Source organism: Podarcis raffonei, chromosome 5 (assembly GCF_027172205.1).
Source record: "Podarcis raffonei isolate rPodRaf1 chromosome 5, rPodRaf1.pri, whole genome shotgun sequence".
Classification (NCBI taxonomy): Eukaryota; Metazoa; Chordata; class Lepidosauria; order Squamata; family Lacertidae; genus Podarcis; species Podarcis raffonei.
Genome location: NC_070606.1, coordinates 7,255,084 through 7,279,300, shown reverse-complemented (window position 1 = coordinate 7,279,300; position 24,217 = coordinate 7,255,084). Strand labels below are relative to the sequence as shown.

General features: G+C 46.8%; 1 protein-coding gene across 2 annotated transcripts in view; it reads right to left on the bottom strand.

Annotated features, from left to right (window-relative positions):
- Positions 1-24,217, bottom strand: part of ARHGEF5 (Rho guanine nucleotide exchange factor 5) — a 66,384-nt gene that overhangs the window by 32,826 nt on the left and 9,341 nt on the right. The window contains exon 1 of one of the 2 annotated variants that reach the window (XM_053387701.1): positions 13,156-13,757. The exons of the other annotated variant lie outside the window; for it this stretch is intronic. Coding sequence (XP_053243676.1) covers positions 13,156-13,212 — 57 coding nt within the window. The 5' untranslated portion in view covers positions 13,213-13,757. Of the gene's footprint in view, positions 1-13,155; positions 13,758-24,217 lie in introns of those variants that run through there. 2 annotated transcript variants of the gene reach the window in all.

The window sequence follows — 24,217 nt, the reverse complement described above, 5'->3', positions numbered from 1 at the left end:
TACAAAACTCTCTTCACCCACCTAATTTTTAAAATATTACTGTATCTTCTCTCTGTTTGGAAAAGACAACCTCTATCCTGCTCCTATGTTTTGTAACTTTGACTATGTACTTCCCTCTTTACAATAAAGGCCTAGTCTCCAACCCTGTTACCACCACTAGAGGGGTAAGACAGGGTTGTCTATTGGCCCCAGCATTGTTTAGCTTTTACATTAACTCACTGGTGACTCACATGGCCAATGATGCTTTCCACCCCCCCAAATTAGCAGGCCAATCTCTGAATGTTCTTCTGTATGCGGATGACGCCACACTTCTTGCCAGATCCCCTATTGGACTGAGGAGAATGTTGCAAGCTCTACATGAATACTGTGATCAGCATGAGCTCCAACCCAACTATGCTAAGACCAAGATAATGGTCTTCTCTGCCCGACCGAGACTCCATCGATGGTCGATGAACGGGATCCCCCTAGAGCAGGTTAACTGCTTTAAATATCTGGGACAAGTAATACGGTCAAATAGGTCTTTTCTGGCCCATAGAGACTATATAACAACTAATGCATCTAAAGCAGCCATCCAGATTAGATCTCTATATGCTAAGAATCAGGCTCAATCAGTGAAGATAGCTTTGAGACTCTTTCAAATGAAAGTCCTCCCCCTTCTTTTGGTGGGCATCTCTTTAGGCTCCCGTAGGGATTTTTTGAAACTGGATTCTATCCAAACGCGATTCCTTAGAGCCATCCTTAGGATTCCCCCCTCGGTAGCGGGTGCGGTTATGAGATTAGAGGTCGGCTGGCAAGCTCTACGGTATGTGGCCTTGAAGACGAAGCTCTGGCTATGGCTCAAGCCTTGTTTTAAACCAGTGGGTATTGCCCCCTTGATATTGAGGGACGATTTCCAATCATCGTGGGAAAGGGAGGTCATTAACGAGGTTCAATCCTGCGGATTGTCTCACCTTTACTTTGAGTCTATGACGTACAATCAAGCCAGAGCTGTGATCTCCCGGAGACTGAGTGACATTGCCAGACAAGAGGACATAGCCCTGGTAAAACCAGGGATGTTCCTAGGGGACCAGATTTATTGGACCATACCAGCCCCCTACCTTGCAGAAATCCACTATGTTGAATACCGCAGACTTCTTACAGCGGCTAGATTAAATGTCCTTGACTCTGCGATATTGTGGGGAAGGTACAGGGGAGTACCATACGCCCAGAGAACCTGTCATTGTGCCATGGGTGTGGTTGAGTCCACCAAACACATTCTCTTGACTTGCCCTTCTTATGCAGAGCTTAGACTATTTTTTTAAAAATGATATTTATTAAAATTTTCCACCGCAATACAATAAAAAATCAGAAAAGAAGAAAAAATAACAACAAAAAAATTTAAAAAACACATACGGTTCACAATCCTTATTTTCTATAACATATTTCCCTGACTTCCCCACACCTCTCCCTCTTGTATTCCAAGTCAGATTGTTGGTTCAACAAGCTCTTATCCCTATTTTTAAACCTTTTTATATTTAGTTCCTTTTTCTAAAAAACCAATTTTGCCTTATAGACTTCATATTTATACATCATTGCTTGTTCTTTAAACCTTTTTCTAAAGTCGGCCTAAATTCCCTTCCACGATTTCCCCAATTTTCATACAAATATCCAAACAAAATAAAAATAGAACAAGTTAGATTATACACCCTTTGGATTCCCAAACTCCACCCCCCCTTTCCCAGTTTCAATCCCCATCAAACGTCCATCAGTCCATCTACTCTCAGCCTGGAGACCTCACGTCCGAGGCTCTTAATTCTCTCTCCATTCCTCTCTGCCGGTTTTTTTGATAGTCCTTGGTATTAAACACCAAATCTCGGAGGAGCTCTAGTCCAATATGGTCCATGTTTCTTCCAGCCAGACCTCCATACTTAAAAGTGGAGCCTGAATCTTGTTTCTTAATCCTTTCAAGTCCAAATGTCCCCAAAGCTCCACCTTCCACCTTGATCAGATTTGCAATCCTTAGGTCTTCAGATCTCCACATAAGGAGATCCCTCCATTTTTCAGTTTCCGATTCAAACCAGATTAGACAAAATTTTATAGACCCACACCTATGTCAATTTAGCTTCCTACCCGGAGAAAACCAGGTTTTACACTTGCTGAATAATGTCACTAGAGCTATACCTTCCTTGGTGGCCAAATTTCTTTTTTTAGCTTTTAAGCGTCGCAAGACTATAATTGACTGTATTGATATGGGGCTATCTGTTTAGCCCATTTTAGTGTTGGCTAAGTTCTAAAATCTTCCTGGATGTTTTAACTGTGTATTGACAAATGTACTTTTTTCTGACTGACGGTCGAATAAAAGGTTGATGATGACTTCCCTCTTTGCTTGTACTTTTGATTTAACATTAGGTGGGCATTTATGAATTCCTTTTTCAGTTACTGTACACGACACCCTCACAAGCCCCAGTCCAGCACCAGTAGCACAATATGGAATGACTTTTTTTTAAAAAAAAAATGGAGTTGTTTCCATAAAGTACCTTCTGTTTGCTGGGCACTGTGGAAACAGGAAGAAGTTTTAGACTTACAGGCACTACTATGCAATTTCAAGTCATGGACTCAGAATAAACCTCTTGGCCCCTTCTCCTGTCACATTAGCCTTGAGGTTTTTCCCCAAGGATGCCTAGAATATGTAAAAGTTTCAGAAAAGGAGAAACCGCTGAGTCTGGCTTAGCCCACCGGTTCCCAGTGACTGGGGTGGGGATTTCTGTGTGTGGCTATATCCCTGCTCCATCATCTCAGTCTCTCTCATTGCACTCCTCTTGTGGAGCCTTCTGCAAAGCTAAAGGACTGAGACCATAGTCCTCTTCTGTCCCATGCATGACACAGAGAAGGGCAAGTGAAGCAATGCTTTCACTTCACCCTAGACTTCCTGGAAAGGAAGAAATGGCATCACCACCTCCTTTCTCAGGCACCCTGTGCAAAGTGGTCTTTGCTGGCTTGCTGTGCGCCTCCTCTTTCTCACAGGGAAAGAGGAAGAGTGGGCAGCAAATTGACACAGAATGATGAGCCCTCGGAATGGTGTTTATTGTGGGTGCATTCTACCACATGTGTGCTAGTGGTGGGTTTATTCTTCTTTTTTAGGACTCATCCACACTGGAGTTGAATGTCTTAGTGTGGACACAGTCTTAGTTGTTCTGTCATGGTTTCCTAATGCCACCACATCATTGCTGTCCAGGGAGACTAAGGCACAACCACAGTCAGACCAAAAACAACTCCAAACATTCGTGGTATGAAAAGTTACGGAATTTAGTATGTGGGAGGATTTGCAGTGCTTGGTATCACTGCCTGGGTATTCCAGCAATTGAATCTGTGTTGGATCCCGGAATTAGAAAGGGGGCTCAGGAATAGAGCCTATCCTCTCAAACTCATAACAATGTACTGCACAAATTAACAGTTAGGGTAATGTCAGGAAAAAAGAATAATCTTAGTCCCAAGAAGGGGAGATCGTGTGCATACACATCCGACACTAGAATTACACAGAGAAGGATTCTGGCCTAGGACTCATCCCAGGGTGCTTGCTTTTCAATTGCAGGAAATTGTTCTTAATGAGTCAATAAAGGTAAAGGGACCCCTGACCATTAGGTCCAGTCATGACCGACTCTGGGGTTGCGGCACTCATCTCGCTTTATTGGCCGAGGGAGCCGGCATACAGCTTCCGGGTCATGTGGCCAGCAGGACTAAGCCACTTCTGGCGAACCAGAGCAGCGCACGGAAATGCCGTTTACCTTCCCGCCAGAGTGGTACCTATTTATCTACTTGCACTTTGACATGCTTTCGAACTGCTAGGTTGACAGGAGCAGGGACCGAGCTACGGGAGCTCACCCCATCGCGGGGATTTGAACCGCAACCTTCTGATCGGCATGTCCTAGGCTCTGTGGTTTAAACCACAATGCCACCCGCATCCCAACGAGTCAGTATTCTACCATGAATTCTCACCCCACCCCTCCCTGACACAGAAACACGCGATCTGAGGTATGAGGTATAGTGCAGTTTTGCACTTAAGCTTAAGTGCTATTTGTGTGAACGTGAGTGTGTGGCTGTGTACACGTTGCTAAGGTCTCGCCCTGCTTGAATATGGGTGAATGAGAGCAGAACCAGTTAAAACCTGAAACTTTGAAGATGGTTCTAGCTGTTTGTTCTTCAGGGAGAGATGATGGAAGCAGAGGACTTAGTCGTTTGCCAGGAAGGAGCTGTGAAACCTCACTTGCTCCTTCCTTCTCTCCCTCCCTCAACTCTTCTTTCGGTTTAAGCCAAACCCTGTCCTTGGAGTTCATTAACCAAAGGGTGTGGTTTCACATGTTGTATTTGTAACTTCACATTCCACACCGCTACCTAAGCTCCACCCTTGCAATTCCCCTTGTGGTTTTTTTGGAGAAAGGTAACCTGCATTCAAATGTTTTCAAAGCAGGCTGGTTGCCGTGTAGCTTCATTTCTGAATTGGACAACATTTTACCCTGTTCAGAAGTCTCACACTCATGCAAGTGAAATATGGTGAGCAGGTCATGAACTAAAAATGAACCTGAGAGCCAGAAGGCCAGTAAAACCAGGGCTTTTTTTCCAGCCGGAACTTGCCAGAACTCAGTTCTGGCATCTCTCAGGTGGGCACCATTGCCATTATAAGAGAACAAGGGAGGTGTTCAAGGTGAGTTCGGTGCACCTCTTTTTCTAGAAAAATAGCACTGAGTAAAACCAAACTTAGTACGGCTCAGCTGTCATCCATTCCACTCGCACTGTGTTGCCCGGGAAGATGAAGGGCTTAATAGGGAATAAAGAGGATATACAGTGGTACCTCAGGTTAAGTACTTAATTCATTCCGGAGGTCCATACTTAACCTGAAACTGTTCTTAACCTGAAGCCCCACTTTAGCTAATGGGGCCTCCTGCTGCCGCCACGCCGCCAGAGCACAATTTCTGTTCTTATCCTGAGGCAAAGTTCTTAGCCTGAAGCACTATTTCTGGGTTAGCGGAGTCTGTAACCTGAAGCTTATGTAACCTGAGGTACCACTGTACTTTGTGCAGAATAATACTTTGTGCATTTGTGCAACATTTTAGAGCATTCAAAACACTTCACATGCACAATCGCAGTAATTGTACAGAATATCTAAGCCTTCCCTTGCACTGCCAAAAGAAAACTTACAGTCCAATCCTAGCAATGTTTACAGAGAAGCAAGTTCCACTGAGTTCAGTAGGATTCACTTCCTTCCTAATATGTACGCTTACAATGTCAACGGGGGATGTGTGAGGCGGCCCTGCCTTGCCGCCCCAGACTCCTTTCGGAAGGGCAAGATATAAATGCAATGAATAAGAATAGCAGCCTCATGGTCAGAGCTCTTGGTCAGGCCCTACCTTGCTTCGAAGGGTCCCTGCCTCAGACCCCGCATAGGAGCAACATTTGGAAATCCAAATATTCAGTCCTCCCATTGACTTTCATTGGGAAAATCAAGACAACAATGAACTGCTTGTTTTTGCAATTGGTACATGACATTTGGAGAAAGCGTGTTCTCCCTAAAATGAGAGCACATGTTGCGGTGGGGTCTGCCAGGCCAAACCTCTGTTGCCAGGCAGGTTAAATGGTTATTGCCTGAAGCAACAATTGGATGACCGGTTGCTGGGGCAAATTGCATGTTGCAAATTAGGTGGGTGGGACCAAAGGCTTTAAATATCGGGGCTCACTGCTTCTGCTTTCTCTTTTGCTGTGTGCATCGGATCACCCACCCGCCCGCCCTGTGTTCCGGTTGACATTGCTATGCCTGTCATGGGGTCGTCTGCCGTTGGGTGTGCTGGTCCCAGGGGGGAGGTTGCCGTTGACGTAGTCGAAGTCCGGTCCTGGGTCACTAGCCTGGAAACAGTTCGCAAGGAGTGGGGCGAGGTCCGAAGCAGGAAGCCGAGCGGGGACAGGAACACTGGAGGGTTAGGTCTGGGTCCGGACAGGAGCAGGTACTCAACGATGACGTTGCTCCCGCAACCTGGGACCGGGCTGACTGGCCTTTATCTTCTCTGAGGCCAGGGGCGGTCCCGGCCCCCAGGAGACCCGCCTCTCCTGGCCTTAAGGCGAGCACTCCTCCTGGGAGAAACCAGTTCCCTTCGCCTCTCTGCCCTGAGCCTCTGCAGTTCAGGAGAGGCTGAAGGGTTACTGGGCCCAGGGGTAGACTCACCTGTAGGCACTGAGTCCTCAACTACCTCTGGAGCCAGAATGGATTCACCTGGTGCCTGCTCCTGAGGATCCAGCACAGGTGCAGGCACCACAGAATCAAGGCCCTGCCCCAGTTCAGCCGGCCCTGGAGGCGGGGACTCCTGTGCAGGCTGGGATTCCTCTGGTTCATCCTCTGAATCGGATTCCTAGGCCATCACATTGGGGCAGGGACCTAGTAGGAATTTTGTCCATTTGGCTGATTGGCTGGTGCCATTTGGTTTTTGCCTACTACTTAGCAATTCGTCACAACTTGTAAGGTTGCGGTTAGGCATTGGTTATAAAAATTGGTGGTGGAGGAGTCAGGATAGGCTGTGCCTGCCCCTCCAATGGTGCTGGAAGAAAATTCCATTAAAGGAATCCTGGGGCTTGCCACAATTTCGTCCAATCCCTGAAATGGGACCAGGGCCGGCAAGCCTTGGGGAGCTGGTTGGGTGAGCGGTGAGGGACTGTCGCTCAGCTCAACTGATGCCCAACATTGTTTTCCCTTCACTGGCTTCCGAGGGAGTTCGGAAAGTCAGTTCTGTCCCAGGCGGGGGGACAGATAGTCATAACCAATGCCTAAGCAACCACTCACAGATTATGTATTTTAATAAAGTTGTGGCCAAAATTATGCCAAAATTATGCCTTAAACAAAAATTACGTGTGATTTGTGAATTATTTTGAGGGGTGGCTTGGGGACCTCCACATGCAAACTGTAGCTCCTCAAGGGGGAATTAATCCTGCAAATTTTCAGACAGGTAGGCCCAGCTGTGTGTGCCCCCCCCGCATGACCTCATGCTTCCTGAACTCCATGGTTGGCCACCTTAGCCTCTTGGGAAGGGGAAACTGAGAGCTAGCTGGGGGAAAAATCTGCTGCATCACCACTGTTTTGCCCTTGCTGCCTGATAGCTGGGACATGGCTGCCCTCTAGCCTGAGTGAGATTGACCAGTGAAGCCTCTTCAAGTGCTGGAGCAAATTGTTGATGCTGTAATGCCCTGCTACTTCCCCCCATTCAAAGTCTGCTTGCAGTGATGGCAGATATCAATGGTGGGATCCATTCCCACCTTGCAGGAAACCCACATCATGCTCTGTTGCTTGTGTGGAGAATCAGGCTGGTGGCTACTCTCAGTCTGGAGGCTCAGAAGAGGACCAGTGTAGGGCTAAGTTGCGGGTGTGTGTGTGTCATCACAAGACCATTGGGGTATCTCCTGATGGCACTGGAGAGGCTCCCAGCTGCTCCGCTGTGCTCTTGACAGAAGCACTGTTGCCTGCTGTCCATCAGTGGGTCAGGGTGAGGACCCCGCTCCTCTCCACCAATGGTCCTGTCAGCTTGCTGCTGCTATTGCTTCCTGCCTCCTGAAACAATCTCCTGGCAGCTGGACCACTGGCCTTTCAGCCTGACTGGGCGACAAGAGTAAGTCTGGCCACTGGTGACGATGTAACTGGCAGCAATTCTGCCAACTCTGGCCATGGTGGCAACAATGACATGGAAGCTTCATAGAAGAATCCATAGGCTGTATTCATAGAATCATAGAATTGTAGAGTTGGAAGGGACCTGGAGGGTCATCTAGGTTAGGCATCGGCAAACTCGGCCCTCCAGATGTTTTGAGACTACAATTCACATCATCCCCCTGACCACGGGTCCTGTTAGCTAGGGATGATGGGAGCTGTAGTCCCAAAACATCTGGAGGGCCGAGTTTGCCTATGCCTGATCTAGGTCAACTCCCAGCCATGCAAGTAAAGCATCCATGACAGATGGCCATCAAACTGCTTAAAAAAGTTCTAATGAAGGAAAGTGCACCACCTTCCGAGGGTTTCCAAGCCGGGCACAGCACTCTGTCAACATTTTGAATGCTGGCTGCCATTTTGAATCAAGATGACATACCAAAACGTGGCTTTGGCCCAACTTTGTCCATTCCCTGACACAGATTTGGCCCAACTCGACTTGAGTTTTCTTTCTCCCCGGGCAACGGGCTGGTTCACACACTTGATGATTATCTGTAACATCAGGTGAATAAGTTCCCTTTCTTTCTTTCATAAAAATTATACATGGCTTGATTTTTTTATTTATTTTTAAAATCCTTTCAAGATAAAGAAAATCAAGAAAAAAATTACAACCCTACTTTAAAACATACGAAAGTGAAAATACTAATACATTAATATTACCCCAACTTTCTACGCATCTGGGTAGGCTTCTTTAAGGAAGAAAGTTTATGGCAGGCACCAAAAATAAGCAGAAGGAAGGTGCCTTCTCAATAAGCAGGGAGTTCCAAAGTTTTTACAAATGCAGAACAGCTATTTATGTTGCACTTGTAGGAGTGCCTATCAAAGAGGTCATTTGGGCACATGTGGGACAATGTGATGTCGTAGGTAAATTAGTCCCAAGTTGTTATGATTACATATGCTAATACAGTCATACCTCGGGTTGAATATGCTTTATGTTGAGCACATTCGAGTTGCGCTCCGCGGCAACCCAGAAGTAATGGAGCGTGTTACTTCCGGGTTTCGCCGCTCATGCATGCACAGACGCTCAAAATGATGTCACGTGCATGCGCAGAAGTGGCGAAAAGCGATGCGCGCGTGCGCAGACGTGCCATCGCTAGTTACGTTTGCTTCTGGATGCGAACGGGGCTCCGGAACGGATCCTGTTCACATCCCAAGGTACCACTGTAATAACACCTTGAAATTGGCCGGGCAGCAAATCACCAACCAATGCTGAGCACAGGTGTTATATGTGACAGGGCCTCACTCCTGTCAGCAATTGTGCTGCAGCATTCTTCACTAACTGAAGCCGCCTGATCAAGCGCATGGGAAGCCCCACATCAAGCACATTGCAGTAATCCATTCTTTCAGTAAGCGACACATGAATTACTGTGGCTAGGCATTTGTGACTCAGCCGTCACAAATCACCTCACGTCACCTCAAATGCCGTGTTTTGCATTTCACACATTCAGCTGCTAGTCATCCTGTAGTGATAAACGGTGTTTGTGAAATCTCAATAGATCAGGAGCCTTGTGGACAATCGTGGACAATCCTTTTGTGTGTGTAATTCAGCAATAAACATGTTCTGCTTGTCATGGCTGCAGTTGGAATCTGCTGAAGTGGATAAAGATCACTAGCAAAATATGTGCCGTTATGATTGGAGGGGGAGAAATGGAAAAGAGGCGTATCATCCTGGGCCCTGGAAGAAAGGAAAGGAGGAAACACAGAGACACAGTGTCTATGGAAATGACAGATCACGATCCATCAGTGTTTTTAGCCAATGAGTGAAGTGAAGAGCTGCAAGGGATAAATGAGTTGTTTGGACACCAGGTAATATCAATCCCTACCAGGGTCCTGCTCAGCATAGTTCATAGCTTCTCTGAGTTATTCAAGCCCCTTCGCCACAGCAAGGCAGTGATCCATGAAGGGATCCATATAGTTAAAGCTATGGTTTTCCCAGTAGTGATGTATGGAAGTGAGAGCTGGACCATCAAGAAGGCTGATCGCCGAAGAATTGATGCTTTTGAATTATGGTGCTGGAGGAGACTCTTGAGAGTCCCATGTACTGCAAGAAGATCAAACCTCTCCATTCTTAAGGAAATCAGCCCTGAGTGCTCACTGGAAGGACAGATCCTGAAGCTGAGGCTCCAATACTTTGGCCACCTCATGAGAAGAGAAGACTCCCTGGAAAAGACCCTGATGTTGGGAAAGATGGAGGGCACAAGGAGAAGGGGACGACAGAGGACGAGATGGCTGGACAGTGTTCTCGAAGCTATCAGCATGAGTTTGACTAAACTGCGGGAGGCAGTGGAAGACAGGAGTGCCTGGCGTGCTCTGGTCCAGGGGGTCACGAAGAGTTGGACACGACTAAACGAATAAACAACAACAACCAGGGTCCTACCAGGGCCATATCTATAAAGGTGCAATTGGAGTAATTGTACCTAGATCCAATAGCTTTCTGGAAGCAGCTCTGGAGGTAGCAGAAGAAACATTGTAGTACAGTGCCCACAACCCCCACCTCCTTAAAGGATACCATGGTCAATGGTATTGAAGTCCTCTGAGATGCCAAGAAAAACTAGCAGGGTCACACTCCCCACATCTCTCTCTGGAGATAGAATTCTATCCGGAGATATTTATACCCCACCCATCTGGCTGGGTTTCCTCAGCCACTCTGGGCGGCTTCCAACAGAATATTAAAATACAATAGTCCATTAAACATTAAAAGCTTCCCTAAACAGGGCTGCCTTCAGATGTCTTCTAAAAGTCTGGTAGTTGTTTTTCTTTTTGACATCTGGTGGGAGGGCGTTCCACAGGGCAGGCGCCACTACCGAGAAGGCCCTCTGCCTGGTTCCCTGTAACTTGGCTTCTCGCAGCGAGGGAACCGCCAGAAGGCCCTTGGCACTGGACCTCAGTCCTTATGCCTGCAGTACATATTACCAACTGAAGGGATACAGACCCCACAAGCTGCAGCACCATTGCTAGGAAGCCTCAAGAGATCCAGCACCAGTTACACTTTCTGGTGACCTGAGCTGCTCCTCCAAAGCTCCTCCAAAGCCATCCTGTTTATGGGATGGTATTTGGTGGCTGCTAATTCAGACAGGTCCGTATAGTTAAAGCTATGGTTTTCCCAGTAGTGATGTATGGAAGTGAAAGCTGGACCATAAAGAAGGCTGATTGCCAAAGAATTGATGCTTTTGAATTATGGTGCTGGAGGAGACTCTTGAGAGTCCCATGGACTGCAAGAAGATCAAAACTATCAATTCTTAAGGAAATCAGCCCTGAGTGCTCACTGGAAGGACAGATCCTGAAGCTGAGGCTCTAATACTTTGGCCACCTCATGAGAAGAGAAGACTCCCTGGAAAAGACCCTGATGCTGGGAAAGATGGAGGGCACAAAGAGAAGGGGACAACAGAGGACGAGATGGTTGGACAGTGTTCTCAAAGCTACCAGCATGATTTTGACCAAACTGCGGGAGGCAGTGGAAGACAGGAGTGCCTGGCGTGCTCTGGTCCATGGAGTCACGAAGAGTCGGACACGGCTAAACAACAACAACAACAACAAATTAAACATTAAAAGCTTCCCTAAAGAGGGCTGCCTTCAGATGTCTTCTAAAAGTCAGATAGTTGTTTATTTCTTTGACATATGGTGGGAGGGCGTTCCACAGGGCGGATGCCACTACCGAGAAGGCCCTCTGGCTGGTTCCCTGTAACTTGGCTTCTCGCAGCGAGGGAACCGCCAGAAGGCCCTCAGCGCTGGACCTCAGTCCTTATGCCTGCAGTACATATTACCAACTGAAGGGATACAGACCCCACAAGCTGCAGCACCATTGCTAGGAAGCCTCAAGAGATCCAGCACCAGTTACACTTGCTGCTGATCTGAGCTGCTCCTCCAAAGCCATCCTGTTTATGGGATGGTCTTTGGTAGCTGCTAATTCAGATAGCCAATGAATGCTCAAGGCCTCTCGTTGGCATGAAAATGCTTCTGGAAGGAAGCGTGAAGAAAGCTGCTAGGCCTCTTGCCCAATATACACTCTCACACCGTGTCTTGTCTACCTCAGGAACCTGGCATAAGATCCAGACTTGGTGGACCAAAGAGCAGCAAAACTCCTTCCAGCTGTGATACTTAGCATGTAGAGAGCACCTTCAGGTGTTCAAAAGGCTTCAAGTGTATGATTACCTTGCTGTAATCATTACAACACTCCTACAAAGCAGGTCACTATCAATCCCATATTGCACGAAGGGGGCCAAGGCAGATAGTAAAGCCTCTCTAACAACTCATGCACACTTAGCCTTGCTCCACATTTCTAGGTACAGATCTGTGCTTTAAAGCTCCCTGTCTGAGTGCTTTTTTTGTGTGAGGCACTGCTTTCCTCACAAAAGCTTGCTGATTGCAGCTGAATCAGTGCAAATGGCAATCTGCGAAAAACCTGAATGGCCACTTGTTCCGATTCAGCAGTAAAGAGCAGCTTTTCCTTGAGGAAAGTGGCAGGGGTGGGGGAAAGCACCCTGACATGGACCAGGAAACCACAGGCTTGTGCATGTGACACACGGGGCAAAAAGTGAGTGTGTAAAGTGAGTTTATAGAGGAAGTGAGCTTTGAAGTATGGACCTCCTCCAATTGACATAGCTCAGTGTCTTTGTCACACTCGTATACAAGCCAAGTACCATAAGTGTCTGCTTTGTTCACTAGCCTCTAGCACTGTGGGCAGCTGGATTTTGCTCACTAAATTCTTAACCCCTGCTCAGCAAAATGATGGAGAATGTTTATTTTCCATCTCAAAGCATCCTCTCTTACTAAAATACAGGTTAAAAACACCAAGCGGATGGATAATAAAACATGCTGTGTCCATTCAAAATGTTTCACATACATTATTTCAGCAACACTTAACGGCTTGCCAGTATTATTTTCCCCATAAACACTGAAACAGAGACGAGGAAGGCTTATATGAGCCTATCTAGTAACTTTTATGCTAGAAGTAGGATTTGCATGATGGGTTTTCCGGTTCATAGCTGGACCAGAAAGCACCAGGACTTGTTCTGAGTACTATGATGCTAATTCTAGTGATAAATTATACTTATCATGTATATAGCACATTCAGGGGTTCAAAATGTTTCATTGAAGAAGCAAAGAGCACCAGGGCTTCTTCTGAGTATTATGAAGCATAGCTTAGCCATTGTGCTACAGTAGTTGTCCTAATGTCTTGCTAGGTCAGACCAAAAGTCCATCCAACTCAACAGTTTGTCTGCAACAACCACCAGGCTCAGGCAAGACAGAAAGATATGGCCTTCTCTTCTTAGGTATTTCCATCAGTGGGCAATACTTATAGGCCTGCTGCTCCTGAGCATGGAGGTTCCCCATGCCTATAAGAAGCACAGAGTTCTTCAGTATGCAACTCACACCCTGTACAAAGCAATTAACTCAAAATCTGAGACCCCAGCCGAGTAATTCAAAATACATGTTACCTTCTTTGGCCGCCTCCGATAGCGATGCATCCTGTTCTTTGTTCCTTTGTATCCCATTTGCTCTAATCCAGTAATGCACACAAGCCACACACACAATGAGGTCTATGAGAATTCCAGAGGACTTCCCCTTGCCCCTAAGCAAGGGTTTAGTGGCCAGGCCTGCATCAGCGAGACAGTCTTACTCCACTGCTTGGCAGAGGAAGGAGGGCTTGGTAGTTGATGCAAGCACACGGGGTTTTGTAAGCAAGGTATCTGTGAGTGCGGCTCCTGGGATTCCTGCAGGATAAACCAAGAGGAAGCTTGGGAAAGGGCTCGTAGCCAGCAGAATGTTCAGAAGCCACCGTTGCGGAGTTGTTCTCTCCCCCGTCTTCCTGCATCACATCCGAACAGGGAAATAAAGGAATCCAGCTCTGTTTGCTTACAGCTCCTTCTTGAGCCACTCCTTCATTGTGCCTGAGCGGAAGCCAGGACATTGGGCAACTCCGAAGGTCGAGTCTAAACACCAGCAAGCTATGAGTAAGTTGCATTAAAAGTATATGCCATTTCTATTCTTGGAGGGTTTTTTCCTCCTCCTGTGACATCATCATCAGCATCAGGAAATTTCACCACACTGAGCTGCACTCCACGTTTGTGGCTGCAGCAGACGGTGGGGGAGGGGGGAGCACAGGAAAAAGAACAATCGGTTGGTAAATAGGAAACTTTCCACAGTGAACAGGGAATGAGCAGAAAGTCACCCAGTTCACAATTTGAATATAATCTGTGCTTCTGATCAAAATACACAAACTGAAATGAACCTTTGAAAGTTGAACTTCTTTCAGTTTTGCAGTGCAGCTCTCCAAAGTGTGGAAAAAGTATACATTGAGGGAAACTCTGTACTAAAATACATACATTACTGCAAATATTGCATTATATGCTGGGAAATTGCTTGCAAAAATGCACAAGAAGTGTGTGAATTTTCATGTGAACTTTTTCTTTTTCTTTTTTTTTTTAGGAACAAATTGCCAACTGATGCAGAAATGGAAAAATGGGAAACTGAAATTGACAGATTCGTCAGTTTCTGCTGTTGAAGCCAGCCATGAGCGGCCTGACATTGACTTGCAAGTCTTGTTCACCATCACTGCCTGTTGCATTGTGCAGAGGCGACACACACTGAAACTGCAGGCAGCCAACATCAAAATGCTTTGGAACACAAGCATCACTTAGGGCAGAGGTTTCAACCTCCTGGGGTCCACAGCTTCCTTGACCAACTACATTCTATCTGTGGCACCCCTGTGGGGCTCAGAAGCCTGGTTATGTCACCCTTTGCCAGCAGAGCTGGTAGCCTCTTACCCTTTTCCCTCAGCCTCCTCTCCTCTCCCCTCTCCTTGGGAGTCCTCTGGGCGGGCAGCTGCTTCTGTCCCTGAGTCTCTGAGCTGCCCCTGCCCCAAAGAGAACATGGAGTGCAACCATTTGCCCGCGGAGCTTATAGCCAGGGCTGCGGTAATAAACAGCTGTGCAAGCCTTTGAGAGGCAGAAACATGAGAGGGCATCAGAGGAGGGAGGGAAGGAAAGAGGGACAGAGGCCAGTGTTGCCCATGGCACCCTGACCATCATTCAAGGCACCCCAGGGTGCCACAGCACACTGGTCGATAACCACTGGCTTAAAGGTGGACAAACGCTGGCTCCCTCGGTCTATAGAGCGAGATGAGCACACAACCCCAGAGTAAAGGTACCCCTGACCGTTAGGTCCAGTCGCAGACGACTCTGGGGTTGCGCGCTCATCTCACTCTATAGGCCGAGGGAGCCAGCGTTTGTCCACAGACAGCTTCCGGGTCATGTGGCCTGCATGACTAAGCCGCTTCTGGCGAAAGCAGAGCAGTGCACGGAAACGCCGTTTACCTTCCCGCCTGAGTGGTACCTATTTATCTACTTGCACTTTGATGTGCTTTTGAACTGCTAGATTGGCAGGAGAAGAGACCGAGCAACAGGAGCTCACCCTGTCATGGGGATTCGAACCGCTGGCAAGCCCTAGGCTCTGTGGTTTAGACCACAGTGCCACCCGTGTCCCTCAACCACTGACTTAGGGAGAAGCATTCAAGCAGTAATTATCTTCATGACAACCAATCAGTCTTCTTAGCAAAATGATTGTGCACCATCATGCACTCTCCCTGCTCCACCAACGGGATCCCCTAGATCAGGGGCGATGAACCGCCTGTCTAATGGGTCAGCACAGTCCTTCAAGAATCTCTAGCCAGCCTTGGCGACTCTCTCCAAGCCACACTCCTCAGGCCATGCCCCTCTCTGGCCCTGCTCAAGTGCTTTTGCCTGTGCAGAATGCATCCTTAGACTGTGGCGATGCTTTTTCCTTGGCTGAAAGGCACGTGGAGGTGTGTGTGTGTTTGTATGTGTTTACATGCATGCACAGCTCTATTGCATGGCTGGAATGCAGCCCATGGTACGAAGGCAAAAGACGTTTTCCTTGCTCTGCCCACCTTTGCCTCTCGCCTCACCCACCAGCGGCATGCAGCGCATGATGGAATGTAGCCCTGTGGCTGAAACACCCCTGCCAGAGACCAGGGTGTTCTCTCCTACCCCACCATCCCTCAGCTGGGCTCTGGGAAGGGCATGCTACATCATGACAGCTGGAAGGATAGTGATTTATTAAATGTATTTGGCTGATCATCAAAAAATAATCTAGGTGGCTTAGAAAGCAAAAACAAACACCGTACGTACAAAACAAAACACAAAGTATAATGATTAAGACGGTAAAAACCAACGGCATAAAGCTTTCCTTCCAGTGGAGACGGAATAAAACCATGCACAACTCAGCATAAAACCACACAAAGAGTTATTTAAAACCACATTTTTGAAAGTGACAGTGCAGGGTTGATTTTTAAAATGCAAACTTGAAAGGCCTGAGTAAATGAAATGCTTTTCATCTGAAACGAATAAGACGATGAAGAATGTCCCAGGTGGCCCTCCCCCGGGGAGGATGTTCCTAGTGATGTTAAATTCCTGAGAATAATCTCGAGAATTTAACATCACTAATTGTTCCAAAAGGAAGGTGCCACCACCGAGAAGTCCCTCATTTTCCTAGCTATCCACCTCACACCACTTGTCAGAGGACTTCAGGGATGGGAAATGCATTTGGCCTGTACTTTAGTCCAAACCAACCTAATCTGCACATCCTGTATCAGTAAGCATATTTGCCATCGTATTTTATAATGCAGATCTACAGCCAACCAATATGCATAAGAATGCATTGTTTAAGTGACCCCCCCTCCCAAATGCATATATTAGACACAATGGTGTATAAAATGTCAATATGAGGAGGCAGGCACCGAAAAATGAATACAATTTTTGTGCAGACTTTTTAAAAAACAAATAAAGGTTTACAAATAGATTTGGAAGTGTGTTGAACTTAAGAGTGGAAAAATGAGAAATGTAGAGAAACAGAATCTGACAGATTTGTCTCTCTCCAGTGGATATGGATCAGGCTTCCTGCAACTGACAAAGGTAAAGGTAAAGGGACCCCTGACCGTTAGGTCCAGTCGTGGCCGACTCTGGGGTTGCGGCACTCATCTCGCTTTATTGGCCAAGGGAGCCGGCATATAGCTTCCGGGTCATGTGGCCAGCATGACTAAGCTGCTTCTGGTGAACCAGAGCAGCGCACGGAAACGCCGTTTACCTTCCCGCCGGAGCGGTACCTATTTATCTACTTGCACTTTGATGTGCTTTCAAACTGCTAGGTTGGCAGGAGCAGGGATCGAGCAACGGGAGCTCACCCCATTGCGGGGATTTGAACCGCTGACCTTCTGATCGGTAAGTTCTAGGCTCTGTGGATTAACCCACAGCGCCACCCACGTCCCACAACTGACAGGTAATAGCCAGTAAATCACTTCTCCCTGGGACACAGCATTCTCCTGCAAGAAGCGTTACTTGTTGGGAGAATGCCAGATGCTCAGACATGAGGCACAAACTGGCCTCCCATTATGGGCAACCACCACATGTGTGGCAATGCATATGGCTGAGGGCTCCTAGGATTGGCTTTGTGGTATATCTTTCGGCATATCTCTCCCTTTGTGCAGAGCAACTCATGTGAATGCAGGAGGGAAAAGATAGCATACATTAAGAATGGGTGAACTTTCAAGCTTATCAATACTGTCAGAATTCGAGGTGGCATCCAGGGTTCTGGACTGGGAAAATGTTGTGCGCACTTCTATTCACCCATCTTTTTATATACAGTGGTACCTCGGGTTACATACGCTTCAGGTTACATACGCTTCAGGTTACAGACTCTGCTAACCCAGAAATAGTGCTTCAGGTTAAGAACTTTGCTTCAGGATGAGAACAGAAATCGTGCAGCAGCGGCACAGCAGCAGGAGGAGGCCCCATTAGCTAAAGTGGTGCTTCAGGTTAAGAACAGTTTCAGGTGAAGAACGGATCTCCGAAACGAATTAAGTACTTAACCCGAGGTACCACTGTACTAAAAAGTGCTCCAGTCAACCCTTCGTAGCTATGCTCATTTCAACAGGTGGCAGTTAAGCTTCGCACCTTTTCCCACTGCAATCAATGGGACTAATCAATGGGCTTAATTTATTATTAGACTGTGGTGGAACATTGTGGTTCCAACAATACACCTGCAATTCTTAAGGTATAGGTTTGGTTGTGCTTCAAGACCCCCAAGCCACCCCAGGAGAATAAGGACACAAGGACACAGAATTTAGGTTAATGTTATTGGGCAAATTTAGGCCACCGCTTTATTGGTTACAGAATGTGAGCGATATTGGCTTAGGCATTGGCACCAACAGACTATATCTGACTCCTGCCCACCTTGCAGGAAGTCTGGAAGGGTAAACCACCAGTAGGGGGAGCCCGGCTGATGCGGATCGACTCGAGCATCCGCTGGGTTCCCGCTGAGGTTGTGGCACAGCCCTAGCTTCTCCCTGGGCTTCGGACAAGATCCATACTCCCGGATTCCTTTAATGGAATACCCTTCCGCATGGAGGGGCAGGTGATCGCTATTCCAATGCCTAAACTCCAAACCTTACAAAGTTGTGACGTTTGCTACGTGGTAAATGAAAACCAAGTGGCTGGTGCCAATTTGCCAAGTGGAAAAAGTCCTATCAGGCCCTCAACAGCGACCAACCAAAGTCCATAGCAAGGCCAGTGACCCTACCTAAAAGAGGGTGGGAGGGCAGAAGATCTGTGGCACGAGGCTGAAAGAGAAGCTGCCAGAATTGCACCACGGGTTTAAATGCCCCTCAGCACCCTGATTGGCCGCCTGGCAAATGGCGTGGCCGGGTCACATTCAGCGGGACGCTATCCCGCACCATGCTGAGGTAGGGGTGGGGCCTGGTGGCATGAGCGCAACCCGGTCCCACTCGGAAGTGGAACCGACCTCTCAAAAGTGCATCCATTCTCTTTCAAACATAAAATAGTTCCTTGTGCAGTATACTGTGCTGTGATCCTCAGATGAAGGGTGGTAAAAGGTAAAGATAAAGGGACCCCTGACCATTAGGTCCAGTCGTGACCGACTCTGGGGTTGCGGCGCTCATCTCGCTTTACTGAGGGAGCCGACATACAGCTTCCGGGTCATGTAGCCAGCATGACTGAGCCGCTTCTGGCGAACCCGAACAGCTCCCGGAAACACCATTTACCTTCGCGCTGGAGTGGTACCTATTTATCTACTTGCATTTCAACGTGCTTTCGAACTGCTAGGTGGGCAGGAGCAGGGACCGAGCAACGGGAGCTCCCCTTGTCATGGGGATTCGAACCGCCGACCTTCTGATCCGTAAGCCCTAGGCCCTGTGGTTTAACCCACAGTGCCACCCGCGTGGTACATAAATCTAATTAAAAATAAAAATAAATACCCTTTCTTTAAAGGGCCACACACATGCTTTGGTGTCTCAGATTCAGCTTCCGGGTCATGTAGCCAGCATGACTGAGCCGCTTCTGGCGAACCCGAACAGCTCCCGGAAACACCATTTACCTTCGCGCTGGAGTGGTACCTATTTATCTACTTGCATTTCAACGTGCTTTCGAACTGCTAGGTGGGCAGGAGCAGGGACCGAGCAACGGGAGCTCCCCTTGTCATGGGGATTCGAACCGCCGACCTTCTGATCCGTAAGCCCTAGGCCCTGTGGTTTAACCCACAGTGCCACCCGCGTGGTACATAAATCTAATTAAAAATAAAAATAAATACCCTTTCTTTAAAGGGCCACACACATGCTTTGGTGTCTCAGATTCAAATTCCCCCAGCACCTCCAAGTACAAGAGACTCAAGTTGCAGCATGCCAGGGAAGGACCCAAGAGACTTGAGAGTGGCCAGTCAGAGACAATTCATTCATTCCACACAACTAGTTTTTTATGGCACAAATGTTCCTCCATTTCCTATTTATGGTGCATCGTTTGCTCAAATTTACCTTGAGTTTGCACTTTGATGTTGGGAAGCGGCATCTCCTTGGCGGATACGGGAACATACGACTATTTATGTTTTTTAATCCAGGAAAATGTGATAATTCACCCAGATAGAGCATATGATCTAGAGCCTGCTGGATCAGGACCATGGCCCAACTAGTGCAGCCTCTTGATCTCGCAGTGGCCATGCAGCTGCCTGTTGCAACAGGTATTTGGAGGCCCTGCTGCCTCTAGATGTGAAGGTAGCTCTTACTCCTCCATGAATTTGTCTGTTGTTGTTGTTTAGTCGTTTAGTCGTGTCCGACTCTTCGTGACTCCATAGACCAGAGCACGCCAGGCACTCCTGTCTTCCACTGCCTCCCACAGTTTAGTCAAACTCATGCTAGTAGCTTCGAGAGCACTATCCAACCATCTCGTCCTCTGTCGTCCTCTTCTCCTTGTGCCCTCCATCTTTCCCAACATCAGGGTCTTTTCTAGGGAGTCCTCTCTTCTCATGAGGTGGCCAAAGTATTGGAGCCTCAGCTTCACGATCTGTCCTTCCTGTGAGCCCTCAGGGCTGATTTCCTTAAGAAGGTTTGATCTTCTTGCAGTGCATGGGACTCTCAAGAGTCTCCTTCAGCACCATAATTCAAAAGCATCAATTCTTCGGCGATCAGCCTTCTTTATGGTCCAGCTCTCACTTCCATACATCACTACTTAATTTGTCTAATCCTCTTTTAAAGCCATTGATTGGTGGTGGCTTCTTGGAACGTTTTTACTTGAGTTTTACTGGCAACATATTGAATATATTTTGGAAATTGATTTGTACATTTGTTCTCTATAGGTTTGACTGCCTTTCAAGATATCAATTGGCAGGAAGGTTCCCAAGGTAGAGGTGGTGATCTTTGTTGATATTTGGAAGCCTGCCGCCATTTTGATTCAAGATAGTGGTTGGAAACATCATTCTTGTGTGACTTCACCCATTTTTTGACATGGGGGGTGGTGGGTTGTTGTTGTTTTTATTTTGATTACATACCTTGTGGTTTACATTCTGATTTTATCATGTGAACCGCCCTGAAACCTGTGGGCATGGGGCAGTATATACTGCCACCAAACTTGGCATGAAGGTTTCTGAGCTGGGGATGGGGGACTTCATTGACGTTGAGGTATTGGGAGCGATTTTGAATCCAGAAGGCAGATTGAAATGTGATTTTGTATTAACTTCACCTGATTTTGGGCAGGACTGATCCCAGCTCACAAACTGCACTATTGCAGGGGGTGGGGATGGGGGGGGTCAAAGAAGAATGGTTCTCTAAAGGCTGTCCAGTGTGCTCACAGTAGAGTCAAGGTTTTAACCACTGAGCTTTGAACCATCTCTTAGCCACATTTGCAAAAAGCACCCCACCATATTCCATGTCTGAGTATGTGTGCATGAGCACCTGCCTGGCTGAAAAGAGATGTCTATCACTGGGCATTGATACTTCACTGGAGATGAAAGCGCCTCTGCAAAGTAGCTGAACCTCATCAGGCAATATGGGGAAGTTATCAGCCTAAACATCACTCTACTCTTAGTGCTGACCGTGCATGACATAGAGTATGTGCTCAGTGGGAATCTTTTGCAATCGTGGGAAAAGCAAATTGATGTTTAATGTTGCTTAATAGGTTCTGAGACGCGGGTGGTGCTGTGGGTTAAACCACAGAGCCTAGGACTTGCCGATCAGAAGGCTGGCGGTTCGAATCCCCATGACGGGGTGAGCTCCCATTGCTCGGTCCCTGCTCCTGCCAACCTAGCAGTTTGAAAGCACTTCAAAGTGCAAGTAGATAAATAGGTACCACTCCGGCGGGAAGGTAAACGGCGTTTCCGTGTGCTGCTCTGGTTCGCCGGAAGTGGCTTAGTCATTCTGGCCACATGACCCGGAAGCTATATGCCGGCTCCCTCGGCCAATAAAGCGAGATGAGCGCCGCAACCCCAGAGTCAGTCACGACTGGACCTAATGGTCAGGGGGTCCCTTTACCTTTAATAGGTTCAGGCAACAAGTGGAGAAGAGACTTCAGCAATATGTAATGGTGGGAGGGCAAGTAGAAAGAGTGGGCTCAGGCAATGAAGTCTAGTGTGAGGAGGGAGATACAACAGAAGTATGTTAAAGAGTCCCCTTTATTTTATCATTTGGCTGGGGGAGGTATGAAAAGGTCAGCTCATTTACACTTCACTAATGGAGAGAGGGACATCTGCTGTTCGTGCGAAGTTGCAAGAATGTGTTCATATAAAATGAAATGCAGTGTAATTGATAAGATTTAATTACTGCTTTATTCCTTTGCAATTCTGCAAGTGAATGCAGTGGTTCCATTTTTAGTAGCCATCAGTGTCGTGTTTCTATAGCTGAGGTTCTTACACCATGCCTGCTGATTAAGTCAAGACCTCATAAATTTTCATTGGCCTTTGTAAACAAGTTGGACAGCTCTTGGTGGTAGGCTAAGATTGTCTAAAGGAAAGAAAAGTAGGCCTACAGTTTATTCAGACACTGAAGCAAATCAATTTCATTTCTGCTCACTTAGCAACAAAAGTTAGGCGCATGATTTTAAGAGCATGTGTCTTTCCAGACACAACTACTGACTGTTGCTAACTCAAGAAGTTTCCAGCTTAGAATCATTTGGCCCTCCAATGCAAGATGTAAAACTTTATAAACAATGCTTGTGAGAGACTTCCCACAGACTCAGACCACTGCCGTGCCTGACATTCCGCCAACTCCACTTGCAGATGTTCCACCCGCAGCAGCGGATCCAGGGGACTTGGTTTCAACGCCACCTAGGATCGCGCCACAGCCTCAGCAAGAATTGGGCGGCCCCCCAGACTTGGCTACCGGTCCCCGGCGGTCTGGCAGAGTTTCCAAATGCCCAACTTATTTAAAGGACTATGTTGTTCGACATGTAACACTGTTGGTCTAATGGAAGTATGTGAAATGTAACCGATATGCTTTTGTGCCTAATTGAACCATTACGTGTAGTGCTGTATATAAGGAAACCATTACGATTGTAACTAATGCCTTATCTCGGTGGGGAGGGGTGTTATGTACTGAAGTTCTCACCCTGGGCCAGCAGGGGGATACTGTAGATAGTTATGCAAATGAAGGATCAAAAGTGACGTTCAGTGATTGGATAGGTTTAGAAAATTGTTACAGTTACATGGTACTGGAGCTCTAACTTGCCTCACAGAGTTGTTGTAAAGATAAATGTTATGTACTGAAGTTCTCACCCTGGGCCAGCAGGGGGATACTGTAGATAGTTATGCAAATGAAGGATCGAAAGTGACGTTCAGTGATTGGCTAGTTTGTATGCAAATGAAGGATTGAAAGTGATGTTCAGTGATTAGATAGTTTTAGAAAGTTGCAACAGTTACGTTGTTCTGGAGCTCTATATAAGCAGGCTGACTGAGCTCCTCAGTTCAGTTCTGTCCTGGCCTGTGAATAAACAAGAGCTGTTTGAAGAATTGCTGTGTCGTCTGATATGTTCACCCACAACTTAACATTAACATTTTAAAATTCATGCGTCCATCGGAGCACACAGCAGAACTGTGTGTGTCCTGCATGGCTATAAAGTGCTCAGAGGTATTTTGTCCTAGTAAGTGTTATTTATATTTTGTTAAGTAAAAAGGAAAATAATAAATAAAACAAAAATGACCAAGATTACTCAGGTTCTGTGCTAAGAAAAGATGGAGTTTGCATCTTGTATCAATTATACAGATACTTGCATATTTCCACCTTATTTTGCGTAACGTATGAAATTGTATTTGCTAGTCAAAAGTAGGAGTGTGTTTTTGGCCTCTCCCTTCATTTGTTACTGCCCTGCTCTCCAGAAGTTCCCTAAGTCTGAAGTATTTTGAGGGCATCTCTCCCTTCAAACTATTGAAACGTTATTCAGCTATTAAGTTGTCCCAAAACAGTTTTCAGCAGAATGACTTGGGATGGACTTTTAAGTAATGATCAATGAGATGCTTATCCCATTCAAGCTGAAATATCATTCAGATTTTTGGGTATATAGTTACCATCTGCTTACTGTTTTGCTTATTGGCTAGATTTTATTCATTTGCACCAGGTTACTTTTTTATTTTAGTGATGTATGAAAGTGAGAGCTGGACCATCAAGAAGGCTGATCGCCAAAGAATAGATGCTTTTGAATTATGGTGCTGGAGGAGACTCTTGAGAGTCCCATGGACTGCAAGAAGATCAAACCTACCCATTCTGAAGGAAATCAGCCCTGAGTGCTCACTGGAAGGACAGATCCTGAAGCTGAGGCTCCAGTACTTTGGCCACCTCATGAGAAGAGAAGACTCCCTGGAAAAGACCCTGATGTTGGGAAAGATGGAGGGCACAAGGAGAAGGGGACGACAGAGGACAAGATGGTTGGACGGTGTTCTCGAAGCTACAAACATGAGTCTGACCAAACTGCGGGAGGCAGTGGAAGACAGGAGTGCCTGGCGTGCTCTGGTCCAGGGGGTCACGAAGAGTCGGACATGACTAAACAACTGAACAACAACAACTTTTTTATTTATTTGCCTTTTAAAAATTCAGCCATGTTTACTCAAAAAGATAATTACTCCAGACTGAGTCTATATTAGCAAGAGGCCTTCAGGAATGCAGGTCCATGGATATATTTTATTCTCATTTCATTATTAGATGCAGCTTTA